Consider the following 26236-nt stretch of genomic DNA (forward strand, 5'->3'; position numbering starts at 1 on the left):
CGCTGCTGTTGAACGCACCCTTCGCCAGCTCAACCCATCAAAGGCAACCGGGCCGGATAGGATACCGGCACGAGTGTTGAAAGCCTGCTCTGCTGAACTGGCGCAACCGCTTTCCATACTGTTTACCCAATGCTTCCAAACTGGGATACAGCCCAAGACATGGAAGATTGCCAACATAGTCCCTATATTCAAACGGAAATCAAAGTCTCTACCCTCCAATTACCGTCCAGTTTCGCTCTTGTGTATTCTGTCCAAGGTGATGGAGACAATCATCAACAGAACAATCACAAATTTCCTCGAGTCGAACAACGTCTTCTCCACCAGACAGTTTGGATTTCGCCATGGTCATAGTGCAGCCGACCTCCTTACCAGCCTCCACCACCAGTGGCTGCATACAGCCGGGGAGAAAGGCGCAGCACGCATACTCGCCATTGACATCGCCGGTGCGTTTGATCGCGTATCACACCCCGGTGTGCTACACAAGTCCGACGTATACGGCCTGCGTGGGCAACTGCACCAGTGGCTCAGCAGCTACCTCAGTGAACGCTACCTTCAAGTGGTCATTTGTGGCCAGACATCCTCAAGGCTCCCAATTCAGGCTGGAGTCCCCCAGGGCAGTATTCTGGGTCCGACCCTCTTCCTCATGTACGTGAACGACTGCGAGGACCACGTACCAGCCGGTGCTGACCTAGCCTCGTTCGCAGACGACACTACGCTGTATGCCAACATCACCCCCACCACCCAAGAAGATACCACCCAAGCCCTCCAGCTAGCAGTCAACAACATCTCCCGCTGGGGTCAAGAATGGAAAATAAAATTTGAACCAGCCAAATCCCAGGCACTGACCGTCAGTTTCCACCGCACCCAATGGGACATGCCACCGATTGACTTCAACGGATCAAATGTGACGGAACAGGAGGAGCTCAAAATCTTGGGCATCAGTTTCGATGGTCAGCTTACCTTCCGGCGCCACCTTCGTACCGTAGCCCTCCGGGCAACACAGCGACTTGGTGCTTTGCGTAAGGCTTTCCACCTCCTAGACGTGCCCGGTCGCATCCAAGCCTACAATGCTTTTGTGCGCCCAGTGATGGAGTACTGCCCTATTGTCTGGATGGGAGCGGCCCCATCCCATCTTGCAAGACTCGACCGTGTGCAAGCTCGGGCCATCCGTGCCATCGCCCCAATGTGTTGGCTGCCGAGTCTTGCTCTTCGTCGGATGGTTGCAGCACTTTGCCTCCTGTACAAGATGCATTGTCCGGATGCGCATCCCCTTCTACAGAGGATGCTGCCACCCCAGCAGCCCCAACACCGACCAGTCCACTCCACCCGTAGTACATTCCAGAGATGTAATACTCACGCACACCAACTGGCCAATGAACTTCCAGTCCGTTCCCGAAACAACCTGTGTCGAGCCTACCCTCACGCAGTTGTCCCCGTCTGGAACCAGCTGCCCGCCGGAGTCTTCTCTGGTCCTTTCTGCACCAAGAACTTGCAACACTTCAAAGTTGCAGCCAACCGCTATTTGAAGACCAACGACTGGTCGTGGGCACATGACCATCTCTGATCATCAGCATCATATCTGCCTCACCCCATGACTTCCAAATTCCGCTCCACATACTATTCCCAATAACGTCTGTTCTTCTTTTCTCTCCTTCTCCTCCGAGCACTGTCTGTCTTATCATTCCCCTCCTTCTAATGTACTGTCTCTCCTCCTAACATTTCGTATCATGTACCTGTCACTCCTTTCATTTTTCTTCTCTTTTTTTTTGGTGCGTTTTATGTCCCCATGACGTCGAGACCTCAGGTCGGCTGAGGGCAAAAAGCCTCACCATCACTATGCTCCCACTATGCAATTTTTTGTCTTTGCCTGTGAGCTGTGATCATTGTAAAAAAAAAAAAAAAAAAAAAAAAAAAAACACTACATTAGATAATGTACAGGCAGATCTTGTGGTATACACGTCATGTAATGTGAATCAAGAATAGAACACCTCCACAACACAATGTCGTATGCCTGCACTTCATTGCACTGCTTACTGAACCAGTCAACTTACCTCATCCCTTGCGTTTGGGTCTGCACCGCTGGATAGCAAGAGCTTCACCCTTCTGCCCAACTTGTCACTCTCCGCAGCATAATGTAGAGGCGTCTTTCGACACTGAAGGTTGTGAACAAAAGCAAATAAGTTCAGTATCAGAAAAGATATACAATACCACACTTGTAGCTGAAACAAACATACTGCTTCAATACTCGAACATTCTAGATGTGAATGAAATAACAAAATATTCTCTTCATGGAGTAGCCAAGATCTCTTTCAAAGAGGCTCCCATCAATCTAGTTTCTCCATGCCAAGTATCAAATCACTGTGGGGAAACGCTTCTTTTCAGCTCACACTCGTCTTGATAAAAAGTTCTAGTGCTGAAACGATTATATCGTTTACTCCTTACTTACTCGATAAGAAATAGATCGAACGGTTATTTCGATTTTATCGGCTAAACGAGTAGAATGGTACTTACGCTCGGTATGGGATTTCCCTCTTTTGGGGGTCGCACAAAGCGTGCATGCATCGAAAGTGTTGCGAGTACGACACGAATATATACATGACTGTACACTTGCAACATCGATGTACGTGCAAAGTACAAGCGCGATCTGAGTAACATCGACGTGATCACCGTTACGTCGCCGTCTTTTGAGCTGACTACTTTTCTTACATACAGCATGCAGGACGGGCAGGCTCAGTATGTGTCTACACTAGCTGCAGGGGCTGGAGTTCCCTCCACGTGCGAGTAGTCTTGAGCTAAAGACAGTAAAGTGGTCTTCAGTTTCATGTTTTCCGTTCTGTCGACGGTTCCCGAACCAGTTTGCTCGACGACGAGCTACACCTGGCGTCTGGGTCTATTTTGAGCATAGAAAGGAAAAAGCAACTAGTTACTTGTTGGTGCGTCCCCAAGTCAGCTCATCCGTCGAAATCCGCCGATCTGCACCCCTGGCCGGCTTCTCTGACTTGATCGTCGGAGTCAGCGAAGTCACGGGCGAAGGGCACCATCAGCTCTTGGGTTGCAACCAGTGAGGTGCCTCTGTCGTCAGTTTAATCCGACGAACTGCGGCTCTCCTCGCCACTCCACACAACAACCAAAAGACTCGTGCACACTGGGAGAGAGAGCGTTTTCTCGAACTTGCTTTCAGTAAGGGGACTGGAGAACTGCGCTCCAACAAAACGGACAAGAGAATATATTATGGGGACGTGGAGAAAAGAGGGGAAAAAGTGGGGTGAGGGATACTAAAGAGGTGCCTGTGCAAAGTACAACAAGGCCTGAACAGGACGGGAGACAAAGACGAACGACGGGGAAATACGACGGACACAAGACGGCAACCAGACAAATACAACGGAGACAAGACGAGAAAATGCGTATGCAACGGGGACGAGATGATAAATAATGCATACGGAGGGGACAGAAGACGGTGCAGCGGCATGTACTAAGCATTCCAAGACGGCGCAGCGGCGTGTACCACGGGTCAGCAGCATGTACGACACAGAGACACATACGCAGCCACGTGTACGACAAAAGAGACACAAGCGCAGCCACATGTACGACAAAAGAGACACAAGCGCAGCCACATGTACGACAAGAGACACCCGCGCAGCCGCATGTACGACACAGAGCTACAAGCGCGACCACATGTACAACACTATCCCCAACCAAAAAAAAACATCCACTCCTGTGGATGGAAGTGTATATATAAAAAAACAGGAGAAGACAGACCGGAGAAGAAGACAGAAAGACCGGGGAAATGAAATGTGAAACAACATAAATAGGCGACAATAAAACACAAAAGAAGTGGGGTCACGACTGTTGAACGGATGACGAGTAGGCCAGGAGGGTTAACACCAGTCGGGAGCCCCGCAAAACTGTGCATCAATCAAATGGAACCTGCAAGCAACAGATTTTGCAGAGGACCCCGGCTGGCGAGCTGTTCGACCTGTAGTTGTCCCTTTGGATCTTGATTATTTGAACAGCACCAACCTAGTACGCCACCCACCCAACAGTCGAGACAAACAAAATTACACATGCAAGAGAAAAAATGCAGCTTACGCAAGATCGTTATAGCAATAAATGTCCACCAACGGAACAACATCGGATAAGTCCTCCAGGACAGGAGGCGTAGCCGGCCGCGGTGCAGGAGAAGAGGGTGCGGATAGTGCTGACAGTGAATCAGGTGACATGCATGGTGCTGTGTGCTGTGCTGCCCGGCGGACTCTGCGGCGCTGTCTCGAGCGGCGAGACCGACGGCGCACACGGCGAAGCAACGGGAGTGCTGGAGGTGCCGGTGGACAGAGCGGGGGAGGCAACGGAGCAACCGGTAGAGAGCACTCCGACCCCGTCATGGCAAAATAGATAGACGTCGGGGCCGTGGCGGCGCGATAACTAGAACGAGCAAAAAAATGACAAAAAAACAACCGAAACAACTGGAGCACGCAGCCTCAAGCAATCACCACCCCTTCCACGGAAGCTGACCCTGTCCTGCCTCTAAGGCGACGTAACCCCCAGGCGACAACACACATGAACGTCTGGGTCGGGGTGTACCAGGTCGGGGCGGGGACGGAGGGTAACCCGGAGGAGACGGGGGCGTACCCGGAGGGGAACCCGCAGGAGACGGGGGCGTACCCGGAGGGGAACCCGGGGGTGAAGGAGGAGGGGTGGGGACCGAACCCGGGGGCTGAACCAGAACAGGAGCCGGAGCCACAGGGTGGGGTGCACCAAACGGGGCAGGCAAAAACATGGCTGGACCCCCCATAGATGGCATCGCCGTAATTCCAGGCGGAGACACTCCCTGCTGTACCCCTGGGGGAACCACTACCTTACCGTGGACAGCCCGTAACCGATCGGTGTGTACCGTTAAATGCTTAGCATGGCGGGCCGAAGGAGGGGGTCCCACCCGTACAATGGAACACACCACTCCCTTAATTACTTCTACCTGCCATGGCCCAGTCCAGGGGCGAAATAGCTTAGGGCTGGCACCCGGGGGCGGAACTGCATGGAGCCAGACATAGTCACCTGGTTGAAAACTGGGGGGTTTCACCCGCCTATCATAAGTAGATTTAACCACCCGATGTGCCACTCCCAGGCGATCCCGGACTACACCAAACGCCCTAGCCAAAGATGACCGCAAATTTGTGATATATGCGGGCAGAGGCGTAACTTGAGGGACCCCCGGGGCAGGGAGAAAAAGATCAAGGGGTAAACGGGCCTCCCTCCCAAATAGCACAAAATGAGGGGTGAATCCCGTAGCACGGTGGACACCCGTATTGTAAGCAAATTGTACCAGAGGAAGGTGGCGGTCCCAGGATGTTTGGTCGTCCGCGACATAGGCCCGGAGGGCCACCTGAATCGTGCGGTTTGCCCTCTCGACAAGACCATCTGACTGTGGCCGGTAAGGGGTGGTGCGGGACTTACAAACCCCCAACAATTTACATAAAGAGGAGATTAGGCGGCTCTCAAAATTAGGGCCCTGGTCCGAATGTAATTGGCAGGGGACTCCAAACTTCAAAAATACCCGGTCAACCAAACGGTCTGCTACGGTCTCGGCCTTCATATCCGGGAGGGGAATAATTTCTACCCACTTAGAAAAATAGTCTGCTACCACTAACACATACTTATTACCACGAGCCGTGAGGGGAAGGGGTCCCATGATGTCCATCGCCATAACTTCAAATGGGGCACCTACGCAAATAGTACCAAGCGGGGCTTTCACAGCCCTGGGCGGATCTTTACCGCGCTCGCAAGTCGTGCAGCTTTTGCAATAGAGGGCCACATCCACGGACATCCCCGGCCAATATGCTACCGATCTTAAACGGGCTAATGTACGATCCTGGCCAAAATGGCCAGAAGTGCGGCCGGCGTGCGCCTCATTTAGAAATTTGGTGTGTAAAACTGCCGGAACTACTAATTGCCGTGCTAGCGATGGCAGTGTTTCGCGGTAGAGAACTCCCTCGGTCAGAGCTAGGTTCTCAGTCTGTGACATGAGGGCGCGCACGACGGGGCTGTCACCATCCTGAATGGGCTGAGCGGCCGCCAGCCGATCTACAACTACATGGATATCCGCATCCGCCTGTTGTGCCTGAAGAATTTCGGAGACATCTGGCGTAGAAAAACTAACTGCATTTACGGACGGCTCCGCTTCGAACTGGCGACTCAAACCGTCGGCGTTTCCATGTTGCAACCCGGGGCGATGCTGTACAGTGAAATGAAACTCAGCCAGCGTGCTCAGCCATCGCGCAGTCTGTCCTGTTGGATTTTTAAAATTCATTAGCCATCTCAGGCTACCATGATCTGTGCGCAACAAAAATGGCCGTAGCAGAATGTATGGTCGAAAAGTGCGGCACGCCCAAACTACCGCCAGCAACTCCAATTTGGTGATGGTATAGTTCTTTTCCGCCGCCGAACACGACCGACTTATGTACGCTATGGGGCGCTCCAGGCCATCATTAGTCACCTGTGACAGTACCGCACCTAGGCCTGAAACGCAGGCATCCGTATCCACAATAAATGGGCGCGAAAAGTCTGGAAAGGCCAAAATGGGTGCTGAACTAAACGCTGTGCACAACTTTTTGAACGCTAACTGATGAGCCTCTGCCCAGACAAATGGAGTCTCTTTTCGTTACAGGTCATGCAGTGGATGGGCCACCGACGCAAAATGCGGAATAAACCGTCGATAGTATGACGCAAATCCGAGAAATGATTGTAGAGACTTAAGAGACGCTGGCTGCTTCCATTCCTGTACCGCTTTAACTTTTCCCGGGTCCGTGGAAATCCCCTTAGCCGAGACTACATGCCCTAAGAAATGGACCTCGGCCAGCAGCAAATGGCACTTTCTAGGTTTTATCTTAAGCTTCGCTCGTCGTAATGCAGTTAGCACAGCCTCTAAACGGCGCAAGTGCTCCGCGAATGTGCGAGAAAACACAATAACATCATCGAGATACACTAGACAGTAGAGGGGGGAAAGGCCCCGCAGCACGGCATGCATCATCCGCTGGAACGTGGCAGGAGCATTGCAGAGGCCAAAGGGCATGCGGCGGAATTCAAATAGCCCCTGTGGAGTGATGAACGCCGTTTTCTGCTGATCCTTCCCCTCCACTGGCACCTGCCAGTAACCCGACTGTAGGTCTAACGTGGAAAAATACTGTGCCCCACCCAGCCTATCCAGGGTATCGTCAATCCTAGGCAAGGGGTACGAATCCTTGTGCGTGGCATCATTTAATTTACGGTAGTCGACACAGAACCTAATTGAACCATCTGTTTTTTGTACCAATACAATCGGACTAGCCCACGGGGACACGCTAGGGGATATTATACCCTTGTCTAACATTTTCTCGACCTCTTCGGCCACAATCTTGACCCTGGGAGGGGGGAGGCGTCTCGGCCCCTGACGAATTGGGCGTGTAGCGCCGGTGTCGATGCAATGAGTCAAGAGGGGGGTCTCTCCCACATCACAATCATCTACGGCTATGACATCATTAAAACCGTTCAGTAAACTGACCAGAGCTTGGCGTTGTTCCGCAGTGCCAGCAAACCGAGAGAGATCAAAGCGATCCGCTGGTGTTGAATCGGACGTCGCTGACTGCACGCCCACTGCCACACCCTCGTCTGTTGAGACATCCGGCCGAGGGTCCTCCACCGGTAGGAACTGCCCTAGATGCATACCACGCTCCAACCACACCGGCACATCAGACACATTGGTTACACACAAGGGGACACTACCCGAAGGAGATACAGCGCACACAGCACGGGGTAGGGCATACCCCAAATCAGAATGAACAACAGCTTCTACCAGACCAATCATCTCGGGAGGGGCGTTGACTGCGCCCCGCAACAGCAATTGTGACCATGGGGGAATTTCCACAGCAGACACTAAGGAGATGGAGTAGCCCAGTTCCGGCGGAGCAGCAGGGGGGCAGACCCTGGGAGGGACCACCGGGGTAGGGGAATACACAGGCCACGTGATGCCACCCCGAACAATAAACGCAATGATAAAACTAAAAGCTAACGCGAGTTTGCACACTAATATCAGCCGAGCTGAACCGCAAACACTTGCTATTAACAGCAACAGGGTCGAAAACCCAAACCACAACGTGCTCTGCACGTCACCGCCGAACCTTGCGGCATGAACCGGAACTACATCCCCCCGTCCCCTAGACAATGGGACGGTGTTACCTGCTAACTTTAAACGGGGTGACCCATCCAGGTGTAGCGAAAACCCATGGGCTGCCAAAATGTCGGCACCCAACAAACACTCCTCAGTTAACCCCGCGACAGCTAAAACACGGGCGGAAAACGAAATATTGCCAAACTTAAATGTCAGGGGTAAACAGCCCTTCATGTCAAGGGTACCCCCGCCTGCAGTGTACAGTGCCGACACACCCAACTCTGAAGCGGGTCGTAATAAATGCTCCGCATGCAATTTCTGCACTACCGCAAAATTCACCAAGGTAATGGCCGCACCCGTGTCGACCAGAAATGATACCACCGAGTTACACACATCAGTACTCAACTTACCGGGCGCGAAGAGACTGGTGCCAGCACGGTGGATGTAGAAGGGTACCGCCTCGGTGACGGCCGTGACAGCACCCACCGGGAGGGCATCCGAGGACTCGACCGGAATAGACGGAGGGGAGGGCAGTGGAGCGGCAGGTGGAGTGCAGAGATGGGCCTCCGCCGGAGAATGCTCGAAGGCACATATGTCACACACATCACACGCATCAGACACAGAGGCAGCATTAGCAGGACATCCTACATCTGGGACCGTAACAATACCACCCTCAGGCGCCGGGGACAACAGGTCCGGACACTCGGGCGCAGCCGAAGCTGCCAAATTCTCGGTTTCCCCCAAAGACAAAGGGAGGAAAGGGTCACACAATTCCATGGTATCATCGGTAAAGATCGGCAAAGCCACAGCAATACACTCCTCATCACATTCATCAGTTGGCTGTGGTTCCATGGTCGAGGCGGCAGGAAGACCCGCACCAGCCGCCTCGCCTAGTTTAAATCCTGTTGAGGGTGGGGGAGCCTGCCCGACCCCTGTTGTGGCTTTTCGGGCGCTTGGCGCTTAGTGGAAAACGGTTGTCGGCGGCCTTGCGGCTGCGGCCGCCACTGCCGGCACTCGGCCCTAATATGCCCTAACTTCCCGCATTCATAACAACGGGGACCCTTACCCCTCTGGTAGGACCCCGGATCACCCCTGGTTTCACACAAAGTCTCCAGGAGACGGGTTTGGGTGGCGCACAATTTCTCGAGACTATGGAGCCGAGACTCTACCTCAGGTGCCGCGGCCGCTACGAAGACCGGCTCGCTAGCGGGGTGAAGCCTATCCTGAGTTTCCAGAACTACCGCTTTCTGGACCGCTTTCAGTAAGGTTGTTGGTTCGTGGTCCCCCACCCGTCGTCGCATTTCTGGGTCTAATGCATCAAGAAAAGCCCGGACTGAAACCGTGTCCGCAATGGTGGAGGGGGCCCCAGGGTAGGCTTTTGCCACTAAGACTTGGATGGCGTCCCCGAGTTCCGTTAGGGTTTCGCCCACCCGCCGTTTGCGAGCTTGGAGCTCGGTTTGGCGTAACAGTTCCTTCCCCTGGTCCCCAAACCTAGCCTGCAATGCCTGCTCAATGGTTCCTCTATCTCCGCGTTCGGTTGCGGTCAGGGACTGCAGCATCAAAGCAGCACCGCCGGTGAGGCTTTTACACAGGATAACCCGGGCCATTAGCTCGAGTTTTTGCCTTGACTCTGCATCCACTGTATCGTTTGGTTGCGCCACTGGAACATACCCATTAGCTTCTAGGCATAGCACAAAGTCGTTTAGGAAGGACTGCAGGTCCTCCCTTGATGAGCCCGCAAATGGCTTGGGCATGAGCCACTAGCCCGCGCCCTCAACAGTGACCTTACTCTGGGCTGGCTGAGACATAATGACTATACCAGTACGAGACCCTGATCAGGTGGTGTTACCAAACAGATTTATTTATTTTTTTTCAAAGTGTCAAACTATTTTTTTTTTTCCAAAAAAATGTCTAACAACACGGCATTCTGCAGGGCAAGTAGTTACAACGACACAAGATTTACGAAAGACAGATTGCACTGTTAAACCTACTGGCTGGAGCTACTGGAAAGTAGGCCTATAAAATTACGGTACATACGCTCAATGAACTATCGAAGGGACCACGGACCTAAGCCGGGACCCAATACCATGCACGCTTGGACAAGAAACGACACACAAAGCAAACTAGCAAGACCGGGTGCTCACCTGAGGAGGCGCGCCAATGCGGGGCCTGGTCGTTCGTAGTACGTCATCGATACGGAGGTACGGCGAGGAGAAGAAGAATACGAGCTGACGGCGACGCGTCGACGAGCTTCAGGGTCGTGGATTCGATTTGTTGGGCGCCAAATGTCGTCAGTTTAATCCGACGAACTGCGGCTCTCCTCGCCACTCCACACAACAACCAAAAGACTCGTGCACACTGGGAGAGAGAGCGTTTTCTCGAACTTGCTTTCAGTAAGGGGACTGGAGAACTGCGCTCCAACAAAACGGACAAGAGAATATATTATGGGGACGTGGAGAAAAGAGGGGAAAAAGTGGGGTGAGGGATACTAAAGAGGTGCCTGTGCAAAGTACAAGGCCTGAACAGGACGGGAGACAAAGACGAACGACGGGGAAATACGACGGACACAAGACGGCAACCAGACAAATACAACGGAGACAAGACGAGAAAATGCGTATGCAACGGGGACGAGATGATAAATAATGCATACGGAGGGGACAGAAGACGGTGCAGCGGCATGTACTAAGCATTCCAAGACGGCGCAGCGGCGTGTACCACGGGTCAGCAGCATGTACGACACAGAGACACATACGCAGCCACGTGTACGACAAAAGAGACACAAGCGCAGCCACATGTACGACAAAAGAGACACAAGCGCAGCCACATGTACGACAAGAGACACCCGCGCAGCCGCATGTACGACACAGAGCTACAAGCGCGACCACATGTACAACACCTCTGTCTTGTCTGTATTCGTCTGGTCAGTCCGAACAGCTGACGGACTATTTGCGGGATCATCGGATCTATGCGCCCGCTTTCCGTCGTTGGCGATGTTGCACTCGTAATATTTTGGAAATTCACAGAATGTACATGATTGTACTGATGTAGTTACAATAATAATCGTTTAGCTGATAAGCCGATCGTTATGGTATCAGCTAAGCCACTAAGGAAAAAACCGTTATCGTTTCAGCACTAATAAAAACAGAGAGATCGTCATAACACAAGGAATTGTGTATTTTGTAAGTTTACATATGGTGAGCTACACTAATCGAATATTGCATGCTGGGCATTATCCACTTGAGCAGCGCCCAACTGATGACCTGCGTTTGAGCTGCACCTCATTTTCACATGAAAGACTGGAATGTGATGTTATGGAAGAGTTTGCCATCACCGTACACTCATTACACTACATTAGATAATGTACAGGCAGATCTTGTGGTATACATGTCAAGTAATGTGAATCAAGAATAGAACACCTCCACAACACAATGTTGTATACCTGCACTTCATTGCACTGCTTACTGAAACAGTCAACTTACCTTATCCCTTGCGTTCGGGTCTACACCGCTGGATAGCAACAGCTCCACACTTCTGCCCGACTTGTCACTCTCCGCAGCATAATGTAGAGGCGTCTTTTGACACTGAAGGTCGTCAACAAAAGCAAACAAGTTCAGGATCAGAAAAGATAAACAACACCACACTAGTAGCACTGAAAAAAAACATACTGCTTCAATATTCGAATGTTCTGGATGCGAATGAAATAACCAACATTCTCTTCAGGGAGTGTTCCTGAAACAGTCAGCTTACCTCATCCCTTGCATTTGTGTCCGCACCGCTGGATAGCAACAGCTCCACACTTTCGTCACCCTTGCCACTCTTGGCAGCATAATGTAGGGGCGTCTTTTGACACTGAAGGTTGTAAACAAAAGCAAATAAGTTCAGTATCAGAAAAGATATACAATACTACACATACTAGTAGCACTGAAACAACACATACTGCTTCAATATTCGAATGTTCTAGATGTGAATAAAATAACAAACATTCTCTTCAGGGAGTAGCCAAGATATCTTTCAAAGAGGCTCCCATCAATCTAGTGTCTCCATACCAAGTATCAAATCACTGTGGCGAAACGTTTCTTTTCAGCTCAGACTCATCTTGATAAAAACAGAGAGATCGTTATAAAACAAGGAATTGTGTATTTTGTAAGTTTACATATGGTGAGCTACACTAATCGAATATTGCATGCTGGGCATTATCCACTTGACCAGCGCCTAACTGATGACCTACGTTTGAGCTGCACCTCATTTTCACATGAAAGACAGGAATGTGACGTTATGGAAGAGTTTGCCATCACCGTACACTCATTACACTACATTAGATAATGTACAGGCAGATCTTGTGGTATACATGTCATGTAATGTGAATCAAGAATAGAACACCTCCACAACACAATGTCGTATGCCTGCACTTCATTGCACTGCTTACTGAACCAGTCAACTTACCTCATCCCTTGCGTTTGGGTCAGCACCGCTGGATAGCAAGAGCTTCACACTTCTGCCCGAGTTGTCACTCTCCGCAGCATAATGTAGAGGCGTCTTTCGACACTGAAGGTTGTGAACAAAAGCAAATAAGTTCAGTATCAGAAAAGATATACAATACCACACTAGTAGCACTGAAACAAACATACTGCTTCAATATTCGAATGTTCTAGATGTGAATAAAATAACAAACATTCTCTTCATGGAGTAGCCAAGATATCTTTCAAAGAAGCTCCCATCAATCTAGTTTCTCCATGCCAAGTATCAAATCACTGTGGGGAAACGCTTCTTTGCAGCTCACACTCGTCTTGATAAAAAGTTCTAGTGCTGAAACGATTATATCGTTTACACCTTACTTACTCGATAAGAAATAGATCGAACGGTTATTTCGATTTTATCGGCTAAACGAGTAGAATGGTACTTACGCTCGGTACGATATTTCCCTCGTTTGGGAGCCGCACAAAGCGTGCATGCATCGAAAGTGTTGCGAGTACGACACGAATATGTACATGACTGTACACTTGCAACATCGATGTACGTGTAAAGTACAAGCGCGATCTGAGTAACATCGACGCGATCACCGTTACGTCGCCGTCTTTTGAGCTGACTACTTTTCTTACATACAGCATGCAGGACGTGCAGGCTCAGTATGAATCTACACTAGCTGCAGGGTCTGGAGTTCCCTCCATGTGCGAGTAGTCTTGAGCTAAAGACAGTAAAGTGGTCTTCAGTTTCATGTTTTCCGTTCTGTCGACGGTTCCCGAATCAGTTTGCTCGACGACGAGCTAGGCCTGGCGTCTGGGCCTATTTTGAGCATAGACAGGAAAAGCAACTAGTTACTTGTTGGTGCGTCTCAAGTCAACTCATCCGTCGAAATCCGCCGATCTGCACCCCTGGCCGGCTTCTCTGACTCGATCGTCAGAGTCAGCGAAGTCACGGGCGAAGGGCACCATCAGCTCTGGGGTTGCAACCAGTGAGGTGCCTCTGTCTTGTCTGTATTCGTCTGGTCAGTCCGAACAGCTGACGGACTATTTGCGGGATCATCGGATCTATGCGCCCGCTTTCCGTCGTTGGCGATGTTGGACTCGTAATTTTTTGGAAATTCACAGAATGTGCATGATTGTACTGATGTAGTTACAATAATAATCGTTTAGCCGATAAGCCGATCGTTATGGTATCAGCTGACCCATTAAGGAAAAAACGGAATCGTTTCAGCAATAATAAAAACAGAGAGATCGTTATAAAACAAGGAATTGTGTATTTTGTAAGTTTACATATGGTGAGCTACACTAATCGAATATTGCATGCTGTACATCATCCACTTGACCAGCGCCTAACTGATGACCTGCGTTTGAGCTGCACCTCATTTCCACATGAAAGACCGGAATGTGACGTTATGGAAGAGTCTGCCATCACCGTACACTCATTACACTACATTAGATAATGGACAGGCAGGTATTGTGGTGTACATGTCATGTTATGTGAATCAAGAATAGAACAACTCCACAACAAAATGTCGTATGCCTGCACTTCATTGCACTGATTACTGAACCAGTCAACTTACCTCATCCCTTGCGTTTGGGTCTGCACCGCTGGATAGCAACAGCTCCACACTTCTACCAGAGAACCTGCTCTTCGCAGCATGATGTAGAGGTGTCTTTTGACGCTGAAGGTTGTGAACAAATGAAATCGATAACATACACATACCGTACTCACGAGATTAGAGCCCTCTCTTGAATAGTGCCCTCTCTTGAATAGTGTCCTCTCTTGAATAGTGCCCTCTCCTGAATAGTGCCCTCTCCTGAATAGTGCCTCTCCTCCCGGCCCGGGCTTGTAACCCAGAGCATGTGACACAGCGCATGTGCAAGTTTGGTATTCGTTTGCTAATGTAACGTTACTTGTCCATCTCATTGCACTGGTGATTTCGGGATCAAATCGCAGTTCTTGTTGCGGCTGAGTCGTGATAGTTTACAGTAAACTTCCGGGTCTGTTATTCTTTGCTTTCTTTGTTTTTTATGCTTGATGGGGTAAATGTACCAGCACTCAAAACATAGTGCCCTCTCTTGAATTGTGCCCTCTCTTGAATTGTGCCCTCTCTTGAATAGTGCCCTCTCTTGAATAGTAGCCCATCTGTGAAGGACGTTGAAAAAACATTGCCTCAGGGGCACTAATCACGCGAGTACGGAAAGTTCAGGATCAGAAAAGATATACAAAACCATACTAGTAGCACTGAAACAAACAAATTGCTTTAACCCTTTGCCGGTCTAACTCAATGTATGTGAGGGGTGGTCACGCAAATACATGTACACACAACCAGCAATAACTAAAGAACCATGTGATGCAGGTATGGGTAAACCATATATTTTCAAAATCTGTATGCCTGAACGCGTCCAGAAAATTCAAATATGACTAGGTCCAGGCAAGGATAGGGCCCATGGTAGCCCTTCAAGTTGAGAGAAAATACAATTGCGAATGAAATACACGAATATCACAGCACGAAGGGCGTACCAAGTTCGTGATGGAGCTGAAGTCGTACGATAAACAATCAGGTAAGGGCTACGTCTTTACAAGAAATGTAGGCTCTCTACAATACCGCCATTGAACACCAACACCTCGCCATCGGCGATACGCCAGCAGCAGCAATTCCCATTCCACTATATCGCAGTTTCCGTTTGTTCATCTCAGCGCTGCTCGCGTCAGATTCACTCTCGCTCAGATAAGTACTCAGGCGCGAGCTTACGCATGCCGTGATTCTCACGGCCAGGCGAATCAGCTGATCGCACCTGACGAGTCCTTGTGACAGTCGCTGTCGCCGTGTCGGCAGCAAGACGGCTTCCTCTCTGTTTGGAGAATTTTGTTTCTTCATTCGTGGACGATATATTTTTGAACTAGCAGGACTCAACGGAGCTCTTTTTTTCAACACACTACACTGCAAAACCTCCCGGGAGATCCAGCCTGGACTGGTGATGTTACTGCTCTAAGAACGCTTGTCAAACACGGCCCCAAGATATGCACTCGCATTCTCGAAATGCGCGCATGGCGGATGGTCGTCTTTTCCAATTTCAACAAACTTCAGTCGATCGATACGGCAAAAATTTGTGAGCATTGTTGTTTTGTACATCATCAGAAAGCCTTGGACCTCAGCTACGCGTAGAGCGCCATTTTAGCTGTCTCCTAGCAACAAGACCCCAAAAAATGAGGGCCAAACGTACCGATACTATAGTATCGATTCGCTTATGGTAGACCGGTAAAGGGTTCATAATCGTATGTTTTAGATATAAAAAGATTAACCCTTTAAGAGCCGCCCCATACTTGAATGCGTCGTAAACGACGCATTCAAATGCAAAACTTCAAAAGATCGTAACTCAGTCTAATCTCGCTCAAATCCATCGATCGAAATATCCAGGGCGAAGAGAAAACTCTCACCTGTCGGGAGAAACAATCCGCGAAGCGCTGCGAGCAATGTATCGTGAGATAAATCACTCGTAAGTTGAGCCGCGATCGCGGCAATTTCAAAAGCGCGCAGTGCAACTTTAGTATTGAGATTTTTGAGACTTTTCGTCACGCTGGTTTACTCGAATTTGCACGGGTTTCACTGTTGATATTGTCAAGAGTACACAGCAAAAAACTGGAACTCCACGATCGAGTAGAATGAAATATCTGGAGCGGGACGCAATTGGACGCATTTGGGGCATTTTTCGTACTGTCGCTGCGATCTAGCGCTGGATAGACGGTGTGCTGGCTATCATGATCGACCTCATTCTCTTCCTCTCGCGGAGACCGTTCCAGGAAGCCCTAGATTGTGAGGATTGAGTTAGTAGAACTGAAGCTATGATCCGAGGAACATGAAGAAATGCAGATTTTTGAAAATTTCCTGTGGCTCTTAAAGGGTTAACAAACATTCTCTTCAGGGAGTAGCCAAGATCTCTTTCAAAGAGGCTCCCATCAATCTAGGTTCTCCATGCCAAGTATCAAATCACTGTGGGGAAACACATCTTTTAAGCTCACACTCGTCTTGATATAAGCAGAGAGATCGTTTTAAATCAAATAATTGTGGATTTTGTAAGTTTACATGTGGTGAGCTACACTAATCGAATATTGCAAGCTGTACATCATCCACTTGACACCAGCACGTAACTGATGACCTGCGTTTGAGCTGCACCTCATTTTCACATGAAAGACTGGAATGTGACGTTATGGAAGAGTTTGCCATCACCATACACTCATTACACTACATTAGATAATGTACAGGCAGGTATTGTGGTGTACATGTCAAGTAATGTGAATCAAGAATAGAACAACTCCACAACACAATGTCGTATGCCTGCACGTCATTGCACTGCTTACTGAAACAGTCAGCTTACCTCATCCCTTGCGTTTGGGTCTGCACCGATGGATAGCAACAGCTCCACACTTCTACCAGGGAACCAACTCGCCGCAGCATGATGTAGAGGTGTCGTTTGACACTGAAGGTTGTGAACAAATGAAATTGATAACATACACATACCGCACTCACGCGATTAGAGCCCTCTCCTGAATAGTGCCCCCCCCCCCCCCGGCCCGGGCTTGTAACCCAGCGCATATGACACAGCGCATGTGCAAGTTTGGTATTCGTTTGCTAATGTAACGTTACTTGTCCATCTTATTCCCCTGGTGATTTCAGGATCAAATCGCAGTTCTTGTTGCAGCTGAGTCGTGATAGTTTACAGTAAACTTCCGGGTCTGTTATTCTTTGCTTTCTTTGTTTATTATGCTTGATGGGGTAAATGTACCAGCACTGAAAACATAGTACCCTCTCTTGAATAGTACCCTCTCTTGAATAGTGCACTCTCTTGAATAGTGCCCTCTCTTGAATAGTAGCCCATCTGTGAAGGACGTTGAAAAAACATTGCCTCAGGGGCACTAATCACGCGAGTACGGAAAGTTCAGGATCAGAAAAGATATACAAAACCATACTACCGTATTTTCCGGAGTATTACGCACTTTAGATGTGCTATTTTAGGCCCTAAATCGCAGGTGCGCACCATGCTCCGGATATGAAATGCATGTACTTCAATGAAGATTGAAGTGCGCACCCCCAATGAAGATTGGGGGTGCGCGTTATACAAAGGTGCGCACTATACTCCAAATATACGGTAGTAGCACTGAAACAAACAAATTGCTTTAATAATCGTATTTTTAGATATTACAAACATCTTGAAAGTTTTTGTCTTCACAAGTATACTTTCAAGCCTTCTCGTCAGGTGAAATACAGGCAAGGGAAAAGGAACAGGAACAGTGGATTAAATACAGTAAGAAGGTGGTAAAACAGCGCAAAAAAAGAAGATAGCTAAAGTAAACAGCGAAAATTGCAATAATGATACAAAGGTGCAAATGCGAGAAAACTCAATAAGCGTGACATGTAGTGCGACAACCAGAGACAACCACTAGACATACATGTAACTAACGAGCCTGAAGTGTGTCCTTTTTATGAGTATTATCGCATTTTTGTCTCAGAGGAAACTATTTTTAGATATAAAAGGATTAACAAACATTCTCTTCAGGGAGTAGCCAAGATCTCTTTCAAAGAGGCTCCCATCCATCTAGTTTCTCAATGCCAAGTATCAAATCACTGTGGGGAAACACATCTTTTAAGCTCTCACTCGTCTTGATATAAGCAGAGAGATCGTTTTAAATCAAAGAATTGTGGATTTTGTAAGTTTACATGTGGTGAGCTACACCAATCGAATATTGCAAGCTGTACATCATTCACTTGACCAGCACGTAACTGATGACCTGCGTTTGAGCTGCACCTCATTTTCAGATGAAAGACAGGAATGTGACGTTATGGAAGAGTCTGCCATCACCGTACACTCATTACACTACATTAGATAATGTACAGGCAGATCTTGTGGTATACATGTCATGTAATGTGAATCAAGAATAGAACACCTCCACAACACAATGTCGTATGCCTGCACTTCATTGCACTGGTAACTGAAACAGTCAGCTTGCCTCATCCCTTGCGTTTGGGTCTGCACCGCTGGATAGCAACAGCTCCACCCTTCTGACACCCCAGCCACTCTGCGCAGTACTGTACAAGCAGAACTATTCGTCTGGAATTTAATTTTGTCTTTTTCGTCCAACGAGCTGTTGGACTAAATTAAATGCTGGACTAATATTAATTTGTCCAGCTTTTCAATACACTCTTATGATCCATGGACGAAATTTACAACCGGACGAACTCCCTTTCTTTGGAGTTGGACGAAATTATTGACCGACGAAATTTTCTGCTTATACAGTATAATATAGAGGTGTCTTTTGACACTGAAGGTTGCGAGCAAATGGAATTGGCCATACAGTACTGTCCGGCAACGGAGCGCCGAAGGACGGAGCGCCGAAGGACGGAGCGCCGAAGGACGGAGCGCCGAAGGACGGAGCGCCCAAGTACGGAGCGCCCAAGAACGGAGCGCCCAAGAACGGAGCGCCCAAGAACGGAGCGCCCAAGAACGGAGCGCCCAAGAACGGAGCGCCCAAGTACGGAGCGCCCAAGAACGGAGCGCCCAAGTACGGAGCGCCCAAGAACAGAGCGCCCAGGAACGGAGCGCCAGGCTCCGTTCTTGGGCCAGGCTAGTATTTCATCAAGCACAGCATAACAATGTATACACGGTGACTGAACTGCGCATACACTGTAATACATGAAAATAAGAACGGTCTAGGCTAGGAGGCTGACCCTCCAGTTCTTCGGCGACCGACAGCACTGCATACACCAAGTTCGGAATCAGAAAAGATATAGGTTACACTCAGTATGGCATAATTTCTCTATTTGTCGTCACTGTCTCTATATGGCATCACCTGTTTACTTCGTGCCTATACGGCTTAACTGCGACTTTCTCTATATAACTCCAGTTCATTCTCTATATAACTCCAGACGCGACTTTCCCTATATATCTCCACTCGGGTTGAGACTTTCTCTGTATGACTCCAACTCAGGTTTTGTATGGAGAAGTTGGCAATCTGAGTTGGAGTCATACAGAAAAAGTCTCAACCTACCAACTTATAATAGAGAAAGTCGCAGTGAAGCCATATAGGCACGAAGTAAACAGGTGATGACATATAGAGACAGTGAACACATACAGAGAGCTGGTGGAATACTGAGTGCTACATATATACAACACCATACTGCAGTCCTGGCCAGAGAAATCCAACCTGATAAATACAACAGAGCCTGGTGCTACACAGCGCTAGCATCACACACACACACCACTGTGCGCGCTGGAGTACGGCACTAGTCTTTACTCATTAGGTCGGATTTCTCTGGTCAGAACTAACGTCAGGCGAAATAGCATGTCATCGTACATTTGAGATCAGCGGGAAGAAGATGACGACGTCCACTAATTTAGTATCTGTGCACACGAATCTGCTGTGTGTGTGACTCTGTGTGTCAGCTATGATATCATCTTCTGTGGTTCCATGCCTAGCATGTACGTCAGAACCATCCTGCAAAGTTTGAATGACGTAGGTTGAGCGATCGCTCCGCGAAATATACTTTTTGAAATTCTCTTCATAGTATATCTTCCACCATTGAAATTTCGAATTTCTTCAAAAAAAGTGCTGAGAGGGGTGGCTTGCAACCTCGATATGGATTGTTCCAGGCATGCTTTGGAGCCATCTTCTGTTGAAGTAGTGGTGGGGATCTGCCCTGCAACTGCTACAACAAAAAATGATTCGATCTGAGAAAGGGTGAGACCGCGAATCTCGGTTGAATATTGAGTATTTCAAGCCTTTTCACGACGAAGATGGAGTTCTTTTTGGAGATGGACGTCGCGGCAAAGGACATGGTGTCCGACGTCTGGCGTCTGGTGAAGCCAGGGATCATTTGTCCAGTCAGGTTGGCAGCCTAACCGTCGGTAAGCTTGTGTTTGGATCCCGTTCTGCTCGATGTGGTAGATCACAAACAATTTGATATTGCACAAATTGATCTCAGCATCGTGCGTACGGTATTTTTATATTCAGAAAATCCCAAAGTGTCTCTGTGTGGCCGTCCTATGCCACAAGAAACTCCAATCAGGCTCCTATGTCCTCTGCCTTCATGATTGAATGTCCACTTCGTTTGAACAACGAACACAACAATCGAGGACGGCTTTGCAATGAAAAATACAGCTATACTGGAGCTGAAAAAAAGAAGAAAAAAACGTGCTCAGGATGAGACTCGAGTACACGCATACTCTCCCAGCAGGTGAAACGCAAATTTTTGTGAAAAATGCGTGACGCCGACTGACCAGTAATTTCGCCTGACGTTGATGACATAGAGTTTTACTGTTTCCCTGGTAAACTAACAAAACAGCCCAGTAGACCAAGGGGTCTGTAACTTGGAGGTCCAGTGAGGAGAGATACGCTTGTACTAGAGTTAGTACTTACATTTGAGAGCACAGGCTTTCCATAATCAGCATCAGAAAACAATCGCACCCGGTCGACCGTCTGCAGCCTTGGATGAAGATACTGTTGGTGACAAATCATTAAAAAGCAGAGAATACGAGTCACAGTGAAAAAAAAAGAAAAAAACGTGCTCAGGATGAGACTTGAGTACACGCATACTCTCCCAGCAGGTGAAACGCAAATTTTTGTGAAAAATGCGTGACACCGACTGACCAGTAATTTCGCCTGACGGTAGAACTAAGTAGCACAGAAACAAACATGGCGTTTGAATGTTTGCATGTTCTTGAAGGGAATACATTAAAGTTGGGGTCCAGTGAAGAACGTAAAATTTAATGTCAGTGCCTGGGGAGTTTGGGACGCTGCGTTGAAATGTCTGTGTCCAAGGAGACTGCAGTCCATAGTTTGTCATATATTCCCAATCGAACGTGAGCGCGCAGCGTACCCAATCCGGTGACAACGTCATAGTGTGCAGCCAAGTACACTATAACCTGGTGTAAGCGACCTCTCGTTTTAGTAACCACCTGCTCTTAACGACCGTTTTTCCATGCACGGACAGTTCTACACAGACACTGTGGGACCTGGTTCTAAAGACCACCTGGCTTTAACGTCCGCTTTTCCTTGCACCGTGGGGTGGTCGCTTAAACTAGGTTTTACGGTAGCACCAAATGTAAATTTCCACAATCCAACCTCTTCTCAATGGGCATGAGACATACCGCTCAGTGTCAGCACCCTCGCCTCTCACATTAAACTTCCAGACGAATACATACATTATACCACATTTCGTCGCGACCGACCACCTCATGATAACAAATCCGGTACGGCAACCAGAGGATATGGTGGAGTTGCGATTCTTGTCCGGCAAAATCGCTTCGGAAGAGTCCAAGTTCGCGACGACCTTGCTCGTCCGACCTGTGAATCCGTATGGGTTGAGCTTCACCCAATCTTAGGCTCCCCGACACCCATCCTCGTCTGCTGTACCTACCGTCCGCCCTCAGTCAAAACCACGGAAATAGACCACTTCTGTGATATGCTAGCTAGTGCTTTGGTAATCGTTCCCATGTCATCGTACCATGTCATAATGGCTGGGGACTTCAACAGTAAGCACAAACGGTGGTGCCCATCGGATTTAACGTGTCCTGCTGGGGCGGCACTTTTTCGCACCCTTACCTGCTTCGGTTTGGATCAGCTGGTGCAGAGTCCAACGCACACAACATCTTCCGGAACACAGTCATGTCTAGACCTTGTCTTCACGAACCAACCCCTGCTGGCGACGGACGTTCACACAGCTTGCGCTCTTGGCTCCTCGGACCATCTCATGGTTTCATGCCAGTTCGCCGTCTCATTGCCCTCGGATCCAGACCTGCCACTTCCTTCTCGCAAACCGTTCCCATATCGCTTCCGTCGAGTTCCCTCTCAGTGCTGGGACTCTATGAACGCTGATTTCTCCTGCCACGACTGGTCGTTTCTGCAACCAGAAGGCTCTCCAACTGTTGACGCCGCGGTAGATCACTTTGCAGCCGTCCTTGAACGAGGGTTCCAACAGCACCTCTCTAACTTTGCTATCGGCTACAACAACCGGAAACATTCCAACCCAACATCCTCGACATCTAGTCCCCCATGGGTGACACGGTCCCTCGTATCTGAAGTGAAGCGCAAGCGTGATCTTTTCAGCATCTACAAGAAATTCCCAACGCCGGTTAACCGGGAGGCTTACCGAGTTCAACGCAACTTCGTCAAGCACCTTTCTCGTACCTCACACCGCTCCTTTCTAAACTCTCTTTCTGCAACACTCTCCTCCCCCGATCGCCCATCACTCCACCAATTCATTCGCAACCAGTGCCGCGGGACCTCCCGCGCGCCAATCCAGTACCTGACGGACTCCCATGGCAACCGCCAGCACGATGTGAAGGCGATTGCAGACACACTGAACAAGCAGTTTGTTTCATCCGGCATTCCGGAAGATCCGAATTGGGTCATTCCATCGCTGTCCCCAGCCCCTGAACTTAGCGCACCACTCACACGCGTCGTTACCACGACTGCTACCGTCTGTAAGCACCTCAAACTCCTGAAGAATTGTAAGTCCCCTGGCGAAGATGGCATACCCAATGAGGTTCTCAAATGGCTTGCGCCATCTCTGTCCTATCCCTTGTGCCTGCTCTTTAACATGTCATATCGTACAGGAGTATTTCCGTCCGTCTGGAAATCTGCTGTTATCGTCCCGATCTATAAGAAAGGCCAACGCTCTCAGGCTGGCAACTACAGACCAATCTCTCTCCTTCCCGCTGTGTCCAAGGTCTGTGAACGTATTTTCTTTGAGTCTCTGTACTGCCACGTCACCCCAGCGCTTTCACCATCTCAATCCGGTTTCTGCCGTGGAGACTCCACAACTTTCCAACTAACACGTCTAGTACAAGACATCTACACCCAGCGGAACCTCAGGCGGCATGTTGGCATCGTGTTCTTTGACCTAGCGAAAGCTTTCGACACCGTCTGGCATCGTGGTCTGCTTGCAAAGCTAGAGTCCGTCTTCTTGGTACACGGTCCAGCCCTGCAATGGCTCTCATCCTATCTTTCCTGCCGCCACCAGACTGTCAGAGTATCTACCTCCCTATCAGACCCATTACTAGTCGTGTCTGGGGTACCCCAGGGGTCCATACTTGGGCCGCTCCTATTTCTACTGTACGTTAATGACTTGCCAGCCCTTGTACCAAATGTAAGTCTTTTTGCTGACGACACTGCTCTGATGTGCTCCGACAGCTCGGCAGACAACCTCACGGCCTCCATGCAGTCCGGGGTCAACGCTACAGTAACATGGATGGAAACCTGGAAACTGAAGCCTAACCTCGCCAAAACCGAGGCCATGTTCTTCTCTCCCTCGCCCCCCACTCAACTTCTGTATTTTCCTGGTCTAAATAGTACACCTATTAAAGTTGTTAACGAGCACAAGCACCTGGGCGTTATTCTCGACCGCCAACTCTCCTGGTCTCCACAAGTCCAGTCTGTGTGCAAGCGTGCGAGTGCGTCCTTAGGTATGCTACAACCCCACTGCCAACACTTGAATGATAACTGCAGAAAATTGTTCTTTAAGTCGTACATTTTGCCTATATTTGACTATTGCGATATAGCTTGGTGCGGGTTGTCTCAGACTTTACTCCACAGACTGGAGGTACATCAACGCTTGCTTCTGAAAATTCTGTTTCGAAAAGACCAAACATTTGCCTCCCTTTGTCTTTATAAACTTGCTTCCACGCACCCTCTTCTTGCCCGACATCAGCAGCATCTTTGTATCCTTGTGCAAAAAATCTTCCTAGCCCAAGTCCCGAAACATATTGCCAAGTACAACTGGTTTGTTACCACTAGACCAACACGCAATGCCTTATCACTGCCCCGAGCTAGTTCCTCTCTGTTTTTGAAATCCCCTTTCTTCTCAGCATACTCCCTTTGGTCTAACCTGCCTACTAGCATCAAGACATGCCAGGATATCAGGAAATTCACAGTCCAGCTTTCCACACTGTCTCATCCGAAGTGATCCCATGTATTATTAATGTGCCTCCCTTTCTTTTTCTCTCCCTATCTCCTTTCCCTCTCTGACAGCATCTTTCTTTTTTTTTTTTTTCCATTTTAGCTTGCCGTGGTTGGCTATCACCTGACCTCTCATGTTTATTGGCAGTCTTCGGACGGGCCAGGAGATGTTGAATAAATAAATAAATAAATAAATTAAGAAGGGAGGTGGATTGTGCACATTTATATCTGGTGGCCTACTGTTTGAATCTTAGAGGCAGCCGTAATTCCATACACATAACAAACTACGGACGAGGTAGGTGCCCGGCGACATTTCTTGCGGGATACGACAAGGAGAGACAGAGAAACGAAAGACTCCATGGTGACAAAGAGATAGAGAGAGACAGAGACAGATAGAGACAGATAGAGACAGAGATACAGAGAGACAGAGAGACAGAGACATAGAGACAAAGAGAGAGAGAGAGAGAGAGAGAGAGAGAGAGAGAGAGAGAGAGAGAGAGAGAGAGAGAGAGAGTGTAAGAAAAGGGGCCCGGCACGGTAGCTATGGCACATATGGGTGCACAAGTAGCTAACCAGGGCAACAGTATGCTACGCTTGCAGGCTAGGAAAGGGACCCTGGAACACTTTCGGCGTTGATCTCCTACCCTCACTTCGCAGGGCACAATGGCGCGGTAACTTCTGTTGCTTCTTCTCCATTATTTACACAGTTGCACCTTCTCCCCCCCCCCCCCCTCTCTCTCTCTCTCTCTGCAGAGAGGTGACATGACTCGCATCTTTTTTAGGTACTACACTCTGCGTATATAATACTGCTCCTGTGTGGCTTGCACTGTATTTGTTGTTCTTATTACCTGATGATGGCCAAGTGCAGAAACGTTGTAAAATTAATAACGGGACTGGTTCGGATGGGCAAAACCTAGCGTAGCAACAATATTCGAAGGGCTCCAATTCAAAACGAGATAAATCCATTTTGTGGAAATTTCAGGAAAGGTTTTTTCATTTGTTCTTTTTCGGCCTGCACTGCAGTATCAATGACTTTTGTCGCGCTTTGCAGAAGAACACAAACTTCAGACATCATTTTGACTGGGATGCATCGTGTTTTGACCCGTAAAACTGACACACAGACGTCCGTGGGGTGAAAACGAATTCTTTCGTGATAAAATACGCAACAGCTCGGGCTTGGTCTTTATCGCGTTTGAATAGGAGCCCTTCATGTATAGTCACAGAAACTTACTTCCTTTACAGCTCCATCGTCTTGGACATCTCTGACCGCCTGGACAGCTCTACCCTCCAGATCAGAACCTTCTTCAGGATCATCTCCATCCGCCGGCGCACTGTTGGGAGCGTCCATGTCTACACTTTCTGCTGTGTTGTCTTGCACTTGGCTGGCCACAGAGATGGAAGTGGATGGTGATGCCGGGGTAGCTTCCAGGAATTCCGACACTGGTTGGACTAGAGCAGTCCGTGTAGCTGCAGACTACAGCACAGGACACCACACAGGAGAAACAGCATACTGAGATAAGAGGCACTCGGATGTGGTTCGAAGTATGGCAGATTTTGACACCACAAGAGAGAGAGAGAGAGAGAAAGAGAAATAAAGAGAGAGAAAGAGAGAGAGAGAAAGAGAGAGAGAGAGAGAGAGAGAGAGAGAGAGAGAGAGAGAGAGAGAGAGAGAGAGAG

At 48.9% G+C, this 26236-nt stretch overlaps 1 protein-coding gene across 1 annotated transcript in view; it reads right to left on the reverse strand.

Moving 5' to 3' along the window:
* Positions 1-26029, reverse strand: part of LOC135812320 (serine/threonine-protein phosphatase 6 regulatory ankyrin repeat subunit A-like) — a 52726-nt gene extending 26697 nt beyond the window's left edge. The window contains exons 1-8 of the mRNA XM_065325697.1: positions 25791-26029; positions 21020-21100; positions 16984-17085; positions 14184-14285; positions 12584-12685; positions 11888-11989; positions 11620-11721; positions 2052-2153 (exon numbers count right to left, since the gene is read on the reverse strand). Coding sequence (XP_065181769.1) covers positions 2052-2153; positions 11620-11721; positions 11888-11989; positions 12584-12685; positions 14184-14285; positions 16984-17085; positions 21020-21100; positions 25791-25907 — 810 coding nt within the window. The 5' untranslated portion in view covers positions 25908-26029. The remainder of the gene's footprint in view (positions 1-2051; positions 2154-11619; positions 11722-11887; positions 11990-12583; positions 12686-14183; positions 14286-16983; positions 17086-21019; positions 21101-25790) is intronic.
* Between the last annotated feature and the right edge of the window lie 207 nt (positions 26030-26236).

This window comes from Sycon ciliatum, chromosome 3, assembly GCF_964019385.1.
Source record: "Sycon ciliatum chromosome 3, ocSycCili1.1, whole genome shotgun sequence".
NCBI classification, from domain to species: Eukaryota; Metazoa; Porifera; class Calcarea; order Leucosolenida; family Sycettidae; genus Sycon; species Sycon ciliatum.